Source organism: Dinoponera quadriceps, unplaced genomic scaffold (assembly GCF_001313825.1).
Source record: "Dinoponera quadriceps isolate SergipeBrazil2010 unplaced genomic scaffold, ASM131382v1 scaffold1915, whole genome shotgun sequence".
In the NCBI taxonomy this organism is placed as follows: domain Eukaryota; kingdom Metazoa; phylum Arthropoda; class Insecta; order Hymenoptera; family Formicidae; genus Dinoponera; species Dinoponera quadriceps.
The window spans coordinates 17,514-39,100 of NW_014555989.1; the positions used below are offsets into that span (position 1 = coordinate 17,514).

Genomic DNA, 21,587 nt, shown 5'->3' on the forward strand with positions numbered 1-21,587 from the left:
CATGTTCACCGTAAGCTTCGACAAGCATTCGATGCGATTCTGCAGCAGTTTTCTTCAAATGATAACAAAAAACCAATGCTGTCCGCAAATCGTAGTTCGTAGGCACAAAACTCGACATGTTTAAGGTTATAGAAAAATATACCGGTGTATGGAACTTGGGTTGTTGTGTGTTGAAAATCTTCGTCAGCTGTTAGAGAGAGATGATGGTGCTGCAGAAGCGGTCTTACGGTCCCTAAACTGATGGCTAGTACCATCTATAGGGAAATTCCGGTTTCATACTTCTACACCTGGTACGCACAATATATGTAGTCGCGCAGGTATAACACATTACATAATGGTTGAGCAACGACGTTCGACGATAACGATGTTATTAGTTACAGACAAGTTAGAGAATAAAACACACACACACACACACACACACACACACAGATTCTATTTCGCAAATAGCCGGCCAAGACTTTTTAAATTTTCGCATTAAAAATTCCGCGCTTTCCTCTCACGAGAGCATAAATATTTCACGTTTCACTTAATTAATTTTGCGACATCTCTCGACGAACTGTCGCTATTTCACGATTACACGATTTCGGTAATCCCGCATTTATCATGATGCGGTTTGACGAAAATCCTATGAAATTATTACAAATTTCGCGGCCCAGTAATGGCAGCCCACGTCGATCAGACGTCATTCCCGCGGGTCGGTATCAATCGCGCCGCTTATCCCTTTTTATATGTATATATATATAAAACCGGCGTTTTTCACTTTTTATTGAAATGCATCACTCCGATATTCGACTGATGAATATGAATCGCGCGGCCGCACTGTATGTATCGCGCGGGCCCCGATTCCGCGGCAATATTTATTACACCGACACGCTGTCGCAAATAAAAAAGAAATAAAAGGGAATATCAATCCGTTCCATTTGTATCAATTTCGGAAATACATATTTTATCATTTTAATTTTCTCGCCGATCGCGAGGGAAAGAGGCAGAATGAGCGAGAAAAAAATACACACGCGCGCAGAAACATTCATCGGACGGAGTGACTTTCCCGAGTCGAAATTTTAGTCTTACGTTAAGTCTACTTAGTTTTATATTAAGTTCTCAAGTGGAGAAAATGGAAATAACTTCCTATTTAGTATTGTAGTATCAAAAGAACACAATAGAACGCCTAATGAAGATTTAATGTAAACCTTGATGGAAATATTTTGTTGAAAGTATGATGAAATCGGTGAAAAGTGAAGTGAAAATTATTGAATAATTACTGAATATATTTTTAAAACGAATCATAATTTCCCCGATGAATTTTAATGTAATATTATGTAATATAAAGAAAGTTAAGTTATGCTGTTGAAAAGTAATAAAACACAAATTCTTTGAAATATTGAAATGTCACGAAATTTACTGAATTTAACTGAAAACTGAATTTTTATTCGGATATTGATGGGACAATAATGAAACTGAGGCCCACTGAAAGGGAATTTCAAATACATTTCAGTAGAAGTTTCATTATATTTTCAGTAGAATATTTTCCATCGATGGAGCCAAGTAGACTTAATGTAGAACTGAAATTTCGGGTTCTTATTTTTTCGAAAATCCACTAATCACCCGATACTGTCTCACCTGATCTCCGGAAGCTGCACGTCCATTAGGGCCTCCAGTGGCACTCCTCGAAGGCAGTCGGCGATATCCTCATCACCTTCGGTAGAGCAGCCTATTTGCTCGCCGATCTTCGTCCTGAGATCGTTCGGATCGTGTACCGAGGCCCAAGGACTTAGCGCCGAGCCGCTCGACAGCACCACTCGGTGAAATAATCCTGTGAAGGACAGACGGTGTTCATCCACGCGTCCAGCCACAAACACACGTGGACACACGCGCATGGACACACAGAACCTCGAAGCGGACAGGAGGAAGGATCCCTTTGCGACGGTAAGCCCGCACATCGTATATATCGAATGCGCAGCGAATACGGCAGGATATCATCGGCTTCCGGCCGATCGGGCGGAAGCGACGAGCCCGACGGGAGTTAACTCGAACGGTTATTATCCCCGCATGGATAATTAGAGGTAGACGTAAATACACGGCCCGGAATTGTTTTTCACAACGGGAAGGGTTGAAAATCCGGCGGATCGACTGACGCGACGCGATTATCGGGCGATTAAAAACTATTACGCGGTGAGCCGCGATTGAATTACGTTAACGAGCTGTTATATAAAGAAGAGGAAGAGGAGAGCGAACGAACGAAGGAGGGAGAGCGAGAAAGAGAGAGAGAGAGAGAGAGAGAGAGAAAGAAAGCGACGAGGAGAGGAAAGAATTGATTAACAATGTTTAACGTTCGTTCAAATCCGCAAGAAGAAATTCGTTGGATTAGTATCGAAGTGGCATGTGTACTCTAGAATCTCTCAAGTAAGTTTGAGTATCTCCGACTTTTTGATCAAAAAAATGGCGACTCACTACGATGTCTCTCTATCTATGAAAAGTCTCTGCGATGCATCGAGTTCATATTTTTCTGAAAATATAGAGGAGAAGACGTGGTATTATGCCCCCTTCCCCTCCCACTTAAATTGTGTATAATCTAATTAGCTGATGATTATTTCTGTTGTTTTCCAACAGGTTACGAGTGAGTAAGGATTTCATAACCATGTCTTTGAAATCTCTGCTTGCACGATTCTGTTGGAAAATAGCAGAAACAATCGATCAGACAATTTACCCCCTAACTAACCCCGCCACTGCTATTTAAAAATGAGACAATAAATCAAAATTAAAGGTACGTTGTTCCATAAAAATCTTAAAAAAGCAGAAGTGCCGTTGCATTATTGTGACTGGCAGTTGTCTCTTCATCTCGTGATTGTAATGTCTTTTTGTTCGACCATCAACTAACTTTTGCCTATCTAGCCAGCTTAAAAGAAGTGACCGTCACATTACGGGCTGGTAGCGACGTCAGACACAAATCTACCGCCTCGCTGGCTGGGCGAGGTTCAATCTCTATCCAGAGATATGCGCGTACGCCCCGCGCAATCAACGCTCCAACGTTAAAACGCGGAAAATCAAGCGCTAATTAAAAAGGATCCTACGGAACGGTAATTAATCTCGCCGTTAATGAGCTACATTTTATGACGTAGCGTTGCGGCAAAATGAAACGGCGGCGTAATATCGCGTTTGATAGTATCGCGCGCGCCCGCCGGTCGCGGAAAATCATATTCGCCGGCAAACATTTATGCTGACGCTAAAGTCGTTTATCGAACGTCACTGGTTTCTTTATGAAAATCGCTGTTTCGAATGCAAACATCGCACGCGCGCTCGCAACATGCGCTTTATCCTGTGGCGAGGAGAAATATGTGTCCAACATAAACATTCGCATCGTTGATGCGCCGTACAAATATTTGTATTTTATGACTTTACATACTCGACGCGCGCGCGCGCGCGCGCACACGCGGTTTAATTTCTCAAAAGTAATATTCGCTCGCTCATCCGCAGATATAAATCGCGGTGGATCTGAGCAACGTGCGCTAACGCGAGTCGATATTTCGCCGGGGTTGCGCTTTATTGTCCGCGGTTTTCCCATTATATCGGCGAAATCCGGCCAATTGAGCGGGACAAAGACGTTATTAAGCCGTACCGAAATTTTTCCCGCACGCTCCCGCATCGAACGCGGCGCGAATCAGAGAATACGATCGCCGGTCTCCGCCGGATAAATTTCGGTATTTTCCTCAAATTTCGTGCCCGGCTAAGCTCGCGAATATGAAATTCTTCCCACCAGGACGATATCTGCTTTTTACAACGTTAGATAATTTGCGACGGAAGAAAAAGTCGAAATGTTATTAATGGGCGGGAAACTAATCGAAACGTCGTGGGTGAATAAGTTCAGAGAAGAACAGTTCGACAATTGGTATGCGCCCGTTTATCGTCAAATGTTATTATTCTCTACTGATAGGAATTTATTTTTGGCCTCAATTATATAGGAGAAGAACACTAAGACCGACATACCATTTTGATTTTAGGCTCTATCAATTGATTTTATATGTAATATAAATTTTTTACCATATAATTTAGAATTATGATAATATAATTACAAATATCAAATATTTCTCCATCGGTGTAATATCAAATTTGTATTTGGAAAGATCTGTCGTTTCTCTATTGAATTCCAGCTTCTAGTAGTTAATTCTTATTATTCAGGTATTAAAAAAGTTTCGTCATCGTATCCCTCCTAGTACGAATTTCCCTCCCGTTTTTCTCGCGCGTATAATTCGTGGGCGTATTATACAATCGGCAGAATATCATTATCGCCCCCATTCGCATTCATAGAACGCGCGGCGTTCGTTTCGCCGCCAACTATCTGGGAAACGTCGACTCATTATATATTAAATCGGTTCGAAGTTATTCCAAAACATAGTCGAGTCGCGGATGCGTTTAACGCGGCGATTCTGGCTGCCAACGAGCCGTAAAACCCGAGAAAGAAGTCGCGAAAGAAGAGCGGAGAAGACGGTCGACGTGTCATATAGCCGCAGTTTCATTTCCGTGGGAGTGCATTCGCGGTGCAGTGACCCGAGGGTGCCCCTTTTGGCTGCTTTATCGCCATTATTATTAAGCCTCCATCCGCGATACGCCCTCCTCCTCCTTCTGGAGCGCTGCCAATGCGTGTGTGCAACACGAGGGAGAATCTCGATCATCTTGATATTCCGTCTGTATCTTTAACTTCGGTCAGCACTGTTATTGATTACCAACACCTTGGATATTAGTTGGACGATGCTTAATCGAATGAATTCAAATGAATGCACTTTGCAGAGCTTTGAGTGATATCTTACAAGAAATGATTCATACAAGAAATATTGATCCAAATGGCCGAAAAACGGTCCATGAATAAGAATCTGTTATTAATTATGTTATTAAATAATTGTTAGGACAGTAGTTTATATAATGTGAAATTTCAAGATTCGTCATTGGTTCTTCAACTTCGACGGAACTTGCGGGGTGAACGTAGAATGGAAATTTCGACTCGAGAACGTAGATCCAATATTCAATCGCCAATTATCGAAATATGAACTTCCGATATCAATGTTGTAACTAATGTTACTTGTTAACTTTCAGTATATCTTCGTGATATTAATTAAATTAAATCAAATTTAATTAACCACATAGATATATTATTATTATTTAATTTAACTAAATTTAATTAAATTCAATTTATTCTATTAAAAAGAATAAATAAAACTTTTCTGTAATATTCTTTGAATTTTTGTTCCGCATATTCTTTGTACGTTTCCGTATATGCTCATGAAATATCAATTTTTATAAATAGTCGGAACTTCTTGCATTTTGGCTAACTTTGCCGAACTTTTCAAAATTAAAAAATGACTCCGACTGATGATATATCGAGGGTTAATACATGCGATACTTTCAATTATGCAAATGATAAATGATATGTATCGATAGCCACAAATTAAAAATACACATGACTTCATTCTCATAAACGGAAAATTGCTATCTTAGCAAAATTTAAGTCTTTCATAACATACTTAAAAATTAAAATAATATTGAAATAAAAAAATATATTTTATAGGAGATGAACAATATATTCACGACTTCTGATCAAAACCAGTGTTGTCGAAGTTATCCTCTTATCGTTTTTTATCGCGGAACTACCGCGTTATTCGCGTTACGATTTCCCCGGCGAAGGTTCGTTACATCCAGAATGATTTCTCAATACGTTCCCGATACAAGGCGCGATCGTAGCGTTAACCGCGGGTAATAACGCGCCCGTTTATTCGCGCGCAAGAATACACATTCGTTCTTCACGGTGTCTGCAAACGGCAGACGTAGCTGTCGGAGAATATCGCTCGCCGCGGAACGACACCGCGAGGCTTTAGCATAATTTATGCGCATTTAATTCGACGGCTGATAAATACCGACGGGCGAAATCTTTCCCCTTCGTCCCGAATTCACCCGTAAAGGGGAATCGAGTATTCGACGCAACTCGTTCCGGTGCAGTTCGACTGAACTGTTCGCGAGAGCGCCCATCGCGCCGGCACGACATTCGCGCTAAGCTCTTGACTCCGCCGCCAGGGTAATTCTATTTCTTGCCCGGCGCCCCGTATGTGGATAACCGATAGCGACCGGGCCAATTACCACAGTCATGCCCCCTTTCCTTCGTACCAGATATGTTCATTTCGACGTTCCGCACTCGGCGTCGATCGTATCGTGCAGCATATCATGATAGACATCGGCCGCGCTCCTTCCTTTATTTCGGCGAGGCACGTTCATGCGGCAATCATGGCAACGAAGGACTCGATTTATTTGCTTCGATAGTGCGGGACCCGCCTGTATTCCCTATCGATGAGCTCTCGTCGATACGTCGCGTTTATTCGCGGCGCCCCGATCATAATCTCTCTCTCCCCCCCTCCCTCTCTCTCCTGTCAGTCCGTGCGATTTAACGGCGACGTAGGCTCTTTTTCCTATCTTCTTTCCTCCCTTCTCGGTCGCGATTCAATTTCTCAGGCGGTGTTTTTTTCTCTCGCGCGATGTCGCAGATGGGTATTTCTTACTCGTGACGTTAGGTAAATTAAATCGCGCTCGCCCTTCGCCCCGAAGCGAACGATCGCTTCGTCCTTCGCGCAATCCACCCTGACTATCACGACGCGTACTCTCGAAAACGTGTGTTAATCCCTTACGTCGGCATTCAATCTTTTGCCGCACCCATTTTCATTGATCGCCTAACCGATGATTAAATCAATTCTAGAGAGATACAGTCATCGACACACACATAAGAATATTATATTAATAATAATTATATATATATATATGTATAAAATGCAACTCGTTACTACAGACACAAGAATTAATCGAATATAAAATTCTTCTGTAGGCGATTCATGCTATATATTAACTGTAAAAATATAAAAAGTTTATCGAATTACAAAATATTAATAGAAATGCTGCAGTTAAGTGCACTCCGCGGTGTATATCATATGGAACTGTGATTTTGCAGTGATTGTGGGTATAAAATGAACTAAAAAAATGCTGTAAAGATGAATAAAATAAAGAAATGAAGGTCAAGAAAGTAAAAAACGGGAATTCACAAAAAAATGCTTTTTATTGTAATAACTTTTAAATGACTAGCATTTTTTGACTGGAATTCAGTCAGTCGGCAGAAAATTTAATATTTTACAATTTTAAAAAAATATATCTCGATATTTTCGTTTGTCTTAGAGTTATCGCTAAAAACGCACCGTAAAACCGTGAAAAATCATAGTTTTGAGGAAAATATGTTTAGCAAAAAAAATTTTGATATCATTTTTTAGAGTGAAATATGTTATATCAATTAAAAATTGCTTGGGTTACCAAATAATATTTCTGGTTCAATTTCTGGTTCAGCTATAGCAACTGCTTTTTTTTACAATCTGACCTTTCTCGTTACAAAAAATACATAGATCCTCACTTTCTTGAGACAGTTCTCGTCGCTCTAAAAAGTTCTCGTCGACAAAACTTGTCATTTTGCACATTTCGATAGCACGAAGTCTATTTATTGATAAGCTCATTATATCAAGATATTGCAGTTTTCCATCATTAAATTTCGCTATGGCTACACACGTAGCAATATTTACATAGGAAACAGAACTGGGAACAGAATTTGGTAACAGTTATTATGTATTTAATAAAATAGTTTTTATTAAATAATTTGGTTACGGCAGTTCCATGTACCATATCATAATTCCGTGCACTGAATACAATGTATATAATATAGTAATACAGTAAATGATACTATGATACATGGAACTAAATGATTTCGTTATTGAGCAATGAAACATTTAGTTGAGACACGTTCACCAAATCTTGGCAATTATTAACCAATCCTGCTTTCGACGCATTATCACGTTAAAAGTTTAAATCTCGCATAATTACGTAAGAAAAAGAAAAAAAAGGATACAAAGTGTTCTATAAGGTGAGTTTCTCGAATAAACCCTGACAGCGAACGTGTCAAGTTGACACCCGGACGGGACAAGAGAGAGAGAGAGAGAGAGAGAGAGAGAACAAAAGTACGTGTCTGAGGCGTGCTTGACGATTTCGGTGCTCGTGAAGTGCGGAACGTCCACACGGAAGACGTGATTCCAATGCCGAGAGAGGAGTCCGCCGAGAAAGAGACGCTCGTAATCGTCGCTTCGTACGAGTTCCGGTGCGCCGGACGTACGGCGGCTACGCCTTCCATCGGCCGACAACATTAGCGTCGCAGGGTTAACGCCCTTTAACTGTCACGTTAAACCGCGATATTTCATCCGGTGCGCCGAGCCTCGTCCTGTGTCCCCTCCCCTCACGCCGTTTCGCAACTAGCCTCGTTCCGCCGGCCAGCTACCATAATTCCTCCACAATGTCATGTCCACGATACGCGGGTGTCGCGCCGTGTCGATGAAATTTCGGTGGCGGCATTGAGGGGGAAGGCAGAGGGGGATCGCGAAACTGTAATCGGCCATTCAGCGAATACCTCCTTCACGGCCTCGTCGCGGCGATCGGTCGATTTCGTCTCACGACGTTGTCGGGGGGAGGGTGACGTCGAGTTGCCCCGTGGTCTCGAGAAGGGCTGCCAAATTGACGGCGATGTCGCGAGCGGGCTTCTCTTCTCGGTGAGACAACGGGGAAAAAGCGGCGGAGGGCCGGCGAGTATGCGGAAATTGTATACTTTTCGTTAGCAAAGCGGCAAAAGATTAAAGGCAAACAAGAAACACGTCGGCGGGCGGCGCTAATCAGACTGGCTTATGGCTCCAGAGATGGATTTTCCCGGGGCGAACACACCGGGGGGACATCGACTGGCTGAGTGTTGGATAGCAGTCGTCATCGTCGTGATCGTCGCGGTATAAAGGAAATGAGGGAAATTTTGTACCGAGAGAGATTTGGGATACTTTTTTTCCAATCAGTTGATAGTATACTTTTGACTGAAACACAGCTGATGTATTCCTACATGACTTGGTTTACCAAGTTCTAAAGATTATAATATTAAATCATTTAATACAATGTTATATATTTTTTTTGCTAATATATTGCATAATTTTTTTGAATGTACTATCTATTTTATCTCTCTCTCTCTCTCTCTCTCTCTCTCTAACTCTCTCTCTCTCTCTCTCTCTATCTGGCACGAGGAAGAGTTGGGACAAATATTCGACTTTACAATTTATTTAATTACGTTCTTAATTTTCCAGATAATAGTTCATTCAAACTTGGTATAGACATCCTCAGTCCAGTAACAAAGTCTCAGTTTTTGTTGTTGCAAAATCTTGAAAGCTACGGAAAACAAGATGTCAAAATGGTCCCAACTCTCCTTCATCTCCTCTATCCCGTACCGTTGACCAATCGAGATTCTCAATGTCTCGTAATGTGCGCACTCGTCCGCTCTCTTGCAGTGCCCGCGCAACTTCCACCCGCCGGATTTTTCTCGCCGATTCGCCGACGAGCAGCGGATCCCTGCGGGATTCGCGAGGATCTCCCGTGGCCATCGAGGAACGGTTAAACCCGCTTAGATAAATTTGAAGTCCATCCGTCGAAGCCGCAGCCGGTGGACGTCGAAGGTCTACGCGAACACACACGCTCATCTCGACGAAAAAAAAAAAAATAGATTTAGTCTACCGAGCTGGTTGTATGATATACGAGAAGCGACACGCGAAATATCGCAACGTGGAAAAATAGTTCGCAGGTATGCAGGTATGGGCGGGTGATTTTTTTAAAGGGTTTAATTTTCCAGCGCTCGTTAAACGGGATAAAAAATAATGGGCCAAAAAGACGTATTTGTTCGCGGCTCTTTTTCGAATATTTCGCCGGCGTTGAAAAAAGGGACGTTCGCCGTGATGCGAACTGTGCGATATTCGGGCGAATACGGTCGATGATATCGTTCGTTTCGCAGAGGAGGAAAAGCGCGTCATAGAGCGGAGCGTGCGTTCGTTCGTTCATTCGCTCGTTCGTTCGTTCGCTCGTTTGTTCACGGAACGCTCGTTAAACCAATTCATCGGGCGTCACAATATTTTCCCGCGAAAACGACGCGGCTCTCTCTTTTCTCTCCCGACGGGGGATGAAAAGTATCTTATTTCTCCGCGCTCGCTCGCGAATGAAGAAGAAGGCAGCGCCGCCGGTTCCGCAAGTGCGACATGAATTTCCATTCGGCAAGAATTTTATTTAGATGGAACGCAAATTATACTTTGAAAGGAAGCGGCGCAATATGGCATTCCCCTAATTTATTTTCCTCGTTCACGCTTTCACGAGCGGGAGCGTGAAACGCGGAATGTCCGCGAACGCGTCTACTTACTGCGCGCGACCTCCTCCGAGGGATCGCCGGCGCGTCTTTACCCCGGGACCGGCATATTCTCACGACTCTCTCCACCTTCTCCCACTTCCCGAAGCGACGCCTCCTCGGCATTCCGCATGTAAATTACTTCGCGTGTCTCGTGAAAATTCTATGAACACGTGCCGGGGCCTTCGGGGGCTTGTCATACTGATTGAATTAAGTCTGAGAACACACTCGCGAGGACGCGCGAGCTTCGCGGGGGACTTCCTTCTCGCGATCCTATGATGTCCGAGAGCGGATCGCGTAATGATAATACTCGGGTTACCAATTAATCCCCCCCGCCCCCCGCTCTCCTCATTAAAGCCTGACCCCCTTCTTCGCCCAGAAACCGCTTTTATCGGCGAATTCGAAGAAAGTTAATGAGAATTTCGCGGTGAGAGAGAAGTGCGATTCCGTGTCGGATACAATAACCACCGTGAACTGACTGAGAGAGAGAGAGAGAGACTAGCGGCTTCGCCGCAATGGAAATCGGCTCTTCTTTGCTTTCCCGACATACAATAACGAAGGAATATTAAATGGAATAGTAATGTATGATAAAAAGTGGATCCTTTGTGATAATTGTCGGCGGTCTGCGCGGTGGTTAGATTAAGCTCCGAGCCTTCATCCACGCAAGGTTTTCCATACCATTTTCTTCATGAAAATTGCATTGCATATTTGTGTGAAAATTTGTAAAAGAACCCGTTTCGTTGATGATAACACCCTCATCATCATCCATATTACCACATCTGAAAGCGGGAAATGTCGTAGACAACTTTGATTTCTTGTAATTGAAAAATTATCGTAGCCTCGCCATTTTCGTATTTGAACTTTCGTCTTAGAATATCCCAAAGAATCCGTCGTATCGAGAACATGATACAGTAGTTCTGTATCACCCTGTACAGGAAACCGAATTCAATTTCGATCTGATAGTTTGCTGCGTTGAATACGCGTTAACGTGTCCGAAAGTCGAGCGACCCGATGACGCGATTCCTAGCCGTTTAATAATTCAATAACTTGGGGAAAACATTTAATAGCGTTATCGCGCGTCGAGATTTCGAGCGTCAGCGAGCTATCAAAAAGCGATGTCGCCGATCGTAGAAATGATAGAGTAACACGCTGAAATCAATTCTGCAGCCGGCAATTGTACGCGAACCAATAACGACGATGGTTCTCGGAAATCCGGGAATGGTCTCTCTCTCTCTCTCTCTCTCTCTCTCTCTCTCTCTCTCTCTCTCTCCCCCTATCTCTCTTGCTCTTTTTTGTAACGTCGCCATTTCTCTCGGGTTATTTTTGCCGGTAACGAACTGCAAAATAGAACGAAGGGGGTGTGTCGAGCGGCGACGACGGAGGTGGAAGACGCGAGGGGTGGAAACGCTGTTTGGAAGCTATTTTTATGACTTACTGTTATGCGTCGTATTGCATGGCGCTTTGCTTTCCTCGCCGCATAGTATTTCCTCGAGATTCCAATATCCCACGGCGTTGCGATAAATCTTAATAACGTATATAACTTAACGATTAATCTCTCCCTTTCGGGGCGAATAAAACGTGCATTTGCAAAATTAAATTAAAAAAAAAAGATAGAGAGAGAGAGGGAGAGAGAGGAACACGCGAGAAGTCCATTTTACGCGAGGATTCGCGCGATGAAAATTGTTTATCGCGATTCGCATTACTTTGTATCGAGGATTGACTCGTTCATCGCACGCGCGGTACATTCCCAGATAATAAAGTATCTCTCGTTCGGGAAGACGTTCGCATCCACGCGAACACAATCCAGAACACGCCGCTGGTGACGCGCGCGCGCGCGCGCTCCTCCTCATCGCCGAGGTCGGAGCCAGCCGCCGAGATAACCGTGTAGAGGGGGAGAGGGTCTTATACGTCTCTAGGTGCAGCGAATCAGACAATTGCCAGGAATCACACTCGGTTGCCTCCTTGATTACTCACGAAGCCAATCGCTCGTATCTCTGCTCCGTGAGGGTCGTGAAACGCTCTCGGGTGGCTGAGAGGGACCGGTGGTGGTGCGAGGAGAACGAAGCCAGCGGCTCCAGAAGAAGCACCGTCGTCTTGCTTCGAGAATTGCCGTGCACACACAGACACACACATATCATACACGTGCACAAATATGTGTCCACACACACACACAGAGAGAGAGAGAGAGAGAGACATATATACAGAATGCGAGCGCGCTAAAGGAGGGAAGACGTTTCGAGGCGTGCTCTCCGCACGCTTGGGTCTTCGCTCATAAAAAATTACAGCGGGGGCGAACGATAAATCGAGACTGTCTCCCTGCGCCATGAGAAGCTTATTTCTCTTGTCTCTTTCCGGGGCGATGATACGTAACGTCGACGATCTTCTCCTCTGGATTGAGAAAGGAAGGGGGAAGCCGCTCCGATCACCCTCGGGAGAACGGGGCATACGGGGAGCGGAAGAAGTGACTTTCTGAATTACACGGGAGATCGATGTAATACGAAACGTTTATGTCTTCGGCGTGGTTCGACGAGGCGAGCGCGATCTTCATTTATCATCGAACATCGAAGCCCCACCGTGCCGCCCGTCCGCTCCGCCAAAGGCGAACGAGAAACAGCGGCGACGTCGACGGTGGTTGTGGAAAAGCAATCGTATTCGCCATCGTGTATACGGCTGGTCATCGGTGAAAACACCGGCCGATCGTTTCGCTACTTTTTACGCAACACGAGACAAGGCCATTAGCGATCTCGCGCGTAATCGCATTGAGTACAACGCGTGGCGACAAAAAGCGGATTGTGCAGTTGCGCAGCACGCTGCCTGTCGGCAGACATCGCCGAAAATCAATGTAATACCCGAATCGATTTTCCGCCGATTTTTTTGGGGGGATTCTCCCCCCTCACCTCCATTTTTTCATCGCGATTGAAGCACAGAAGAGGCCGTAACTCGATCGGAAACTTGATTACTGCGCCGCCGTCGCGCGTTTAACCGTCGAAACGAACGCACTGGCGAGCAATATGTGGACATATCACTCTCTTTCTCTCCCTCTAGCGTGTTTCCGCGATTCCCTTCGAGGTTCCGCAATGCACAGCGACCTATTAATATTTCCGCAGCGCCGCGGCCGAGCGGCAACTCTCATCGACACTTCTCCATTCATTCCACTCAGCCTCCTGTTAAGTTTGCATAACCTTACGTCCCCGACCGCTCGAGCCGCACGCCGCTGCAGTATTGAGCGGCCGCGGACGGTGCATTCGTTTGCCGAATGAACCGATGTCGTTTGTCGGGAAAACTGAGGGGGAAAATATTCATCTCTACTAAAGCCGCGGTAGAAGTCAAGTACCCGGCAGAAGTCAAGGCGACATAGAAGCCGATTCTCGCTATCAAACATGGCCCGATCCGCATCCGCTTTGGTAAAAGGCAGAGCAGCCTGGAGCAGTTTCTTGTCAACGAAATGATCTAAACCACCGGTCCTGGGTTATATTTGGATAATAGATCGGGCTGGATCGGACCTTGATTTATAGTAGAGTCCTAGATATAAATGGAAAAGCGCAACTGAATTCGATATATCGGAAATCCGCTATTTCCCTTGCATATTTTTTTCTATTTCTATCAAAAAGTTAATTTAATAATTGACGATTTATAAGACTTAAATATTAACATATATATTTATTGTAAGATATAGATTTATATCATTTGTGCTATTTTTACAGATTAATTATAGTAACGGTTGGAGCAAATGAATGAAGGACCGTTAATAGCTGTAAAGTATGCAATAAGATGTTAACAGTAACCTAAACTTGGCCAACTAAAGTCGATTATTCTTGGACTGTTAGAGATATCCAATTGGTCAATTAGTGTATTGCATACTTTACGGCTATCGTAGACGGTCTTTAAGGAAGAAGTGAGAGAAGGAAAACGAGTAAAGAAGAAAAGTTAGGTCGCAAGAGATGAACTTCAATAATTAGTCTAAGTAAGAATATTCTCCCTATAATTTATAGTTACTCGTTATAAAGGCACACAAAAGAAGATTTCATCGGGTCATGATGTATTAAAAGTATATAATAAGATTATTATAATTTACCGGTGCATCATAGTGCGCGGCTGCGGAACATAGAAAAACATAAGCAGTAAGTATTAAGAAAAGTGACTGATCACAGTCAATTATTCCTTGACGGTGAGGAGAATAATTGAATGTGATGGGTCAATTTGTTCAAGTCTCACTGCTTACGTTTTTATGTATGCCATGACCCTTAAGCGATGTCTGCGATGAGAATTTAAGACATAAGACTTGAGCTAAGACATAAGACTTGAGCTTTAAGTTTTAAGCCGTTTTAAGAAACTGGCCGACCACAGTCAAATGCGTAAAGAATAATCGATTATGACTGATCTATTTCTCACAGCTCAAGACTCAAAGCTTAAATCTCACCCCTTAAATTCTCATTGGTGGACGCCGCTTTAATCATGATGGGCAAAGAAAATAGCGCCTGGATCATGTGATTCAGACAACCGATCAAAACTGACTTTCTCCATTGCGCTTCTTTATTCACATCTAAGACTCTAATTTACAGGTGTCTATCCAAGCCGACTTTGGGCGCACGTTTTCGGACAAACGTTTTGTTCAAGAAATGAGCCCGCGGACGGCTCGTTCGAAAATCCCGCAACGTTCTCAGGAATATTTGCGACCGTATAAACAGATCGCTCGTACAAAAATTCGGATTTTTCTCCCGGCAGATTAAAGCGCGGTGTTGGTAGCTCGATATATTTTCGCTGCCTTGTAACTTCGCTCGTAACTTCGCCTCCGCGCACATTTCCGCCGCCAAGAGACAGAGAGAGAGAAAGAGAGAGAGAGAGAGAGAGAGAAAGAGAGAGAAAGAGGGAGCGAGCGGGGATGGCGTATCCTGGCCGCTTGCTTCAATCCCTGACCAGCAAGAAGTGCAGCACCGCACCTGGTCTCAGCGCGGAAACCCGGCCGTGGCGTCGACGTCGGAATCGAAGAAGCGGAAAGTGCGGTAAACGGAAAAACCGACGTCCCCGCTCTCGGCGTCCCGGATACCGAAGAAAAGCGGTTTTCCCGAGGGCTTTTCCGTCTTCGGCCCCCTTCGCGCTAAGCTGAGACGAGACGAAAGGCAGGCATCGAGCGCAGGAGGAAGAATACGCGGAAGGAATGCACAACCGGGCGATGCTCTACTCGAGATGTAAACTGTTTGCGCTGCTTCCGGTACAACCGGAGGTCCGAGAAACGGCCAGACGAGACGAATGAATCCAGCCGGCCATCACCAGGAGAGCGAAAAGAGGAACTCTGCCCACTCTCTATCTTCCTTCTCTCCTTTCTCGCGTATCTCTTCTTGACGCTCGTTTCCACTTGTCCGAGGCCCATATTAATAGCCCTTACTCGAAACTTGTTCCACGAGGAAATATCCAGAATCTGAATTTAGAGTTAGATTTGAGTTTCTTTTTTACTTGAGAATCACATAATACACGCGACATGACATTTGTAAGCTCAATCCGGCTGAAAAACTCACATCTAACTCCAGTATTAATAATCATCGCTTACTTTGAAACTTGTCCTACGTGAGACACTCAGATCTGAATTTAGAGAGTTTAGATCTGAATTTTTCAATTTTAAATCTTACGATACGCATGACATTATATTTGTGATCATGATGACGACTGAAAAATTCAGATCTAATTCTGAACTCAAGTCTGAGTGTCTTGCACTTGAGACAAGTATTAAGTAACAACTATTAATACGGATCTAAATTCAAGTGTGTCTCACTTGAAGCAGGTTTCAAGTAACGTTTATTGCTACGGATCCGATTCGCTATTTACAGTTTCGGTGAAGCGTTCATTTTCTTTTTATATTTTTCTCTTTTTTTTTTTATCGTGAAAGACCACAAGGTATACGGTGACAGTTTTAGGGATTTCGCGGCCGAAAGCGACGAGTAACGCGCGCGCGTATGATGGACAACGGTTGAACTGCAAAAGTGATATGGGCGAACAAATTCGCCGGCGCGCGATATTTTTGCAAAATATAACGATCGCCGTACGGCGCTCAGGTTTGGCCAAATCGGATAAATTCGACGAGGGATGTTGACCGTTGCGTCGATTATGCGAGGCGTATCGGGCCGCGCGCGTTAGCTGTTAGTCATAATTCGCCTGATTAGCGCGGAATTAGCGACCAACTATATCACAAACCGAATTCCGCGAGGATTTATCGCGGGGCGATGTATTTACGACGCTTTTAGCGTTTCCCCCCCTCTTTTGTTCCTCGGGGCGAGACGCGCGTCCCATGCATTTTTATTATTGCGCAATTTCGCCCCCTCCCTTCTCTTACGCCCTCCTGCTCGGTTTCCTGCGGGGAGCGCACCTGAAGGACAAAAGCCGGGCGAGCGTTCAATTTCAGCCAGTGTTCAGTCCGGCGACAATGAAAAAAAAGAAAAAACGAGCCCATCTCGCTCCTGATCGAATAAAATGGAGTCCTGCAATTTGTCACCCCGGGCGCGGATCAATGGGTGATGTTTTTTTGAGAGGACGGTCCAACCCTTCGGTTGTCTCCTCCACACGACCCTTGCCAACTAATCCCCCGACGATTAATCTACCGAACGTCCTGCGAATAGCGTCTCCGCTTCTACCTGAAGGTTACCGCCGCCGGATTTCCGGAGATCATCCGATCCGATCGATCGGCCGGCGCGCCTTCTCTTCACGCTCGGTTAACGTCCCGGCGTATATTTTCCGGTCGAACGGTGCCGGAACATTTTTCATTGCACATCGGCGCCGTAAACAGTAATGTTATTAATACGCCGGCGCATTAATGGTAAATATCGGCTCGACTTACTAGGCGGCGCAAATATTTCCAGCACTGCCCTCGACACGCACGCTCCCTCTCTCTCTCTCTGTCCCGCCGCGTTTCTATATTGCGCAAGATCGAATTGATTTATTTTGTATTACAACAGTCCATCGCGCGCACGTAGAGCGAGAATGACCGATAAACTGTTAAGTCCGGTACAATGGCGGCATCAAGCTGCCAACGCGCGTTTGATAGCTGAAAGGAATGAGCGCGCGATACACGCACCTTCGCGAACGAAGGCTACGCGTCAATCGATCGATCGCCACTTCGAAATGGCTCGGCACTTGAAGGACGGACGCGTCTCTCCGAATCTCGAGTTCCTCCGCCAACAGGGAGAAGCAAGCGATGCGAGAATTTCGCGACTTTAAAAGCTGCGTCCAGAATACGCGTGCGGGATTTCACACTGAAGGATAAAAGAGAGTGTCCAAAAATCAAAAATATTTCTTCGGTGGTTGCTGATGAATAATGATTTCTTTAAATCGAAACGTTTTTGTTCGAGAATGAATAATTGTTTCCAGGAAAGGCTGCAGTTAAAAAAATGTATATTTTCTTCGCAGGGGAAAGAAATATTAGTCGAATTAATGTGCATGCACAGGAAGAAATTAGTCTTAAATAAAAAATATTTACATATAAGCAAGAATATTATAATTTTCTTGGAAGATTTTTAGTATTTATTTAATTGAATTGCATCGATGCAAATATACCGAAAGAAGGATTTGATAATATATAACGAAATTTAATAACTGCTACTAAATAATTCGGTGAAAATTGCGGGCCAAACGTTTGGCAACAGTTACGAAATAATTTGATTAGATGAAATAAATATATAGTTTTAAGATATTCAAGCTCATATAAGCGGCATTTTACCATAATGTTTAAGATGCGATAAATCCGATCTTTGACTTCCCATCCAGGCAAGGATAACCTTCTTGTTTAAATGCACCGATCGCTACAGCTAAAATTCGACAGGATCGATATTGTCGCTATTGTTACGCATATGATCATAGTAATATTTAATGATGAAAATTCGTGCTATTTTGATTTAATGAGTGCCTTATTAATAAAAGAATTTCATCGAAGTATGCAAAACGGTCGACGAGACCGTTTCAAGAAAGCGGATCGACGCACTTCCGTAACGTAAGAAATCAGGATTGCATAAAAAAAGAACGAGCACTTAGTGCAGCTAAACGAAAAGCTGAACTTAGAGATTTTACCGAAATAGAGCTCATTTTATATACCAAACAATTGATGTAAATAACATATGTTATTCTGAAAAATAGTATATCAAAACGTCTTTTCCTCAAAACCATATTTTTTTCATGATTTTGCAGCGACAAAACTCAAAAGTAAAGAAAGACATCGAGATACTTTTTTTTCTAATTAAAGAGCATTAAATTTTCTATAAACACTAACTAAAACTCCGGTCAAAAAGTGTTACTTATTTAACTCTATTACACCACTTTGCATGCACCACTATGCAAAGCTATATATTGATGCTCAATTTCCCGTCTCCGTTGAACTTCGAAGTTTAAACCCGCGGATTTTCACATCTGCAAAGCACGTCGTCCAAATGTATCTCGCGTATTTACCGTTAAATGCCGCTGTTGTTCAATGTTTCGGTTTTCTTTATGGCCGTACGTGCGCAAGCGTGAAGTTACATCAGTGGCGTGTCGGTGGTGTTTTTGTTGTATTAATAAAAGAGCAATAATATCGCATATTGCGTTTGTTTTTATGTAATATTTAGAGTTTTCCATTTACATATCTGAATGATTCGAAACAATAAATTGTATCTTCGTTGTTTATCTACGCCTTTCTGTTTAAATGAGAAAAACAGTATCGTTCGCCGCTACTCTGAAAATGTCAATTGAATTGCAAAATTGTTGAACTCCGCCACAGCTCCGCAAAGCATACACCGCGGAATGGCTACAGCATCTCTATTTGTTAATATTTTTTAAATTTCATCGGCATATTTTTACAGTTAATATAGCATAAATAACCTACCTAAAAAGAATTTACATTGAATTAACCCTTGTGCCTGTAATAACGAGTTGAATTTTACTAAGGCTTTTAAACCTTTCTCATCCCCTGAGGATGTATTACTCAAAAGTCAGAAAATAACGAAAAATTATGAAAACATTAGGAATTGATCTGTATTGCATTTAAAAGCGATACTGAAAGATTAACACGTGAAAACATCACGTGAAAATAATAACTAAAATACGATGAACTGTGTGTTAATTTGACATCGGGACAGTAGTCAAAAGCCGGCGACGCAAGAAAATTGTGAACCACTCGGACGAAAGATTTTTTTACACGCGTTTGTGACGCGTTCTAAAGAAGATGTTGGTCCGGTAATCGAGAGATAAACGGTAATTGCGATCACTCGTCCTACCTTTGCTGTAGGGCGCGAGCAACAGCAGATTCACCAGCGCGGCTCCGGTATCATGGCCCATTATAGTAATCCGCGTTGGATCGCCGCCGAAGGCGCCGATGTTTTCGCGCACCCAGCGGAGTGCCATCGTGATGTCCTTCAACGCCAGATTCCCGCCGGATCCGCTGGTCCTGTCGGGGAACGGACGGGTCCTCAGGAATCCTGGAAGAACGCCAAGCGCTCGCGATTCAGCGTATCCTCGCGTCGTATCGCCGACGGATAGTATCGCTTTATTCTCCCTACTTCCACCCCTCCTCTACCCATCCCCCCGTTCGCGACATTTAAATGCGGCGAAAACGTTTATTCGCTTAAATCCCGCCCGCGAATTTGACTGTGTCGGCTCGCGCTGAGGTATAAAGAGAATTTCAAGCACGACAACTCGAGGATTCCGCCGCGGGGGAGGGGGGCGAGGATGAATACCGGCCGCACGAATTCATTGGAAAAATTCGCACGGGGAAATGCATTCGGCGCGATTAGGCGATTGTTATTCTTATATTTATACACCGGGGAGCGTGAAGATTGAAACCCGCGGCGACTTGCTCGCTTCCGACTGCACAGCGATGGTTAAGCGGAGCGTGAAAACGTTCGTTACACCATTAAGTCATAATCCAAGACGGTTTGACATGTAAATAGGCAGAATCGACATTTTCGGACTTTAGCATATTCGTGGCGCAGCGGCACACGTAGCATGCACTCGTAGATCCTCGAAATTTCAATATTGACTTGGGTGTGTAAACCGCTCCCGTCGACTATCTCTCCATTTTGGAGTACAGCCGGGTAGTTAATGACACGAACTTACTTTCCGGAGTGCGAGTCGCGTAATAACAGTAACGCGAGACATCTTTTTCACCCTGCAGAAACGCACCGTCTCCTCGTCGAAATCATTTAAATATTTGAACGTTATTCTCTACGTGCGAAAGTTCTTTTTTTTCGAGACGTTGATTGTAGAACGGCGTAGCTCGATAATGTACAGGGTGTCTGATAAAAGTCGTAGCATCCGTCATACTTGTAGTTTAAGTCAATGTGAGCAGAAAAGTCCTCTACCATTTTGCAAACACCGAAATTTCGATTTATCAATCATTGAAAATGGCCATGCACAGATCATGTCAACATCGGTATATTGAACCTTGAATTTCGAACCTTAAGCCTGTCGCTAAGTACAACAGCTGTCATATATACTTGCAAATTAGGCTACTCTGTGCAAGAAAGTCCTGTGTCATTTTGCAAATAACACGCAAGTGTTTGAGTTATTAATTAAAGAAGCTTCTATACATGGCCACTTTCAATAATTAATAACTCGAAATTTTATGTACTTGTTTGCAAAATGGCGGAGAATTTTTTCTTCACACTGACTTAAATTTCAAGTATGTGACGGATGGTACGACTTCTGTTAGATACCCTGTATAATCATCGATATGAAATATGTCGATGGTACACTGGGAGAAAAAATATGTGGTCGATACAAAATGTTTATTCACGATAGGTACTATAAATAACATGAATATATTTACACAAATTTAATTTTTCTATTTAAATAAACATTCGCTTTTACGTGAAAAGATGTAGTTTTAAGAAAATATATATTTTTTCATTTGAAAAAAATTCTAGGTCACTCTAAAGCGTATATTAGTAGAGAAGAAAGTGGCTGGGGCCCTTGTAAGTATAATGGCTATTTTTAATAGATCCAATATCAAGTGACGAAAATTCTTGTGATTACCTTTACAAAAATATTTAATTGTTTTTATATAGCCCGTTTTCGACTTATTTTTAAACCGTTCTATTATTCTTCTGCTTGTTTCTTGCAATCTCAAACACGTACAGTCTGTTAAGCGAAGGAATATGACAAGTACACGCAAGTATGCATGAATATTTTCGAGGAGATTGCCTGTCCATTCGTTTTCCGGCTGATGACACGTTAATACGTTCCTCTTTTACTCAGTTTCGTTTCAATAGGGGAAAAAGTACGTCAAAGAGTCGTGCATTTATTCGTGCTATTCAAAATGTGCAATATGAGTGCTTGCGAATGTTAAACATAAATATTTTCT

The 21,587-nt window shown here is 43.3% G+C and overlaps 1 protein-coding gene across 2 annotated transcripts in view; it reads right to left on the reverse strand.

Moving 5' to 3' along the window:
* The window catches only part of LOC106746431 (neuroligin-2-like), a 110,894-nt gene that overhangs the window by 11,407 nt on the left and 77,900 nt on the right, over positions 1-21,587 (reverse strand). For both annotated transcript variants that reach the window (XM_014623036.1, XM_014623035.1), the window contains 2 exons: positions 19,504-19,704; positions 1,621-1,813 (listed from right to left, as the gene is read on the reverse strand). In XM_014623036.1, coding sequence (XP_014478522.1) covers positions 1,621-1,813; positions 19,504-19,704 — 394 coding nt within the window. The remainder of the gene's footprint in view (positions 1-1,620; positions 1,814-19,503; positions 19,705-21,587) is intronic.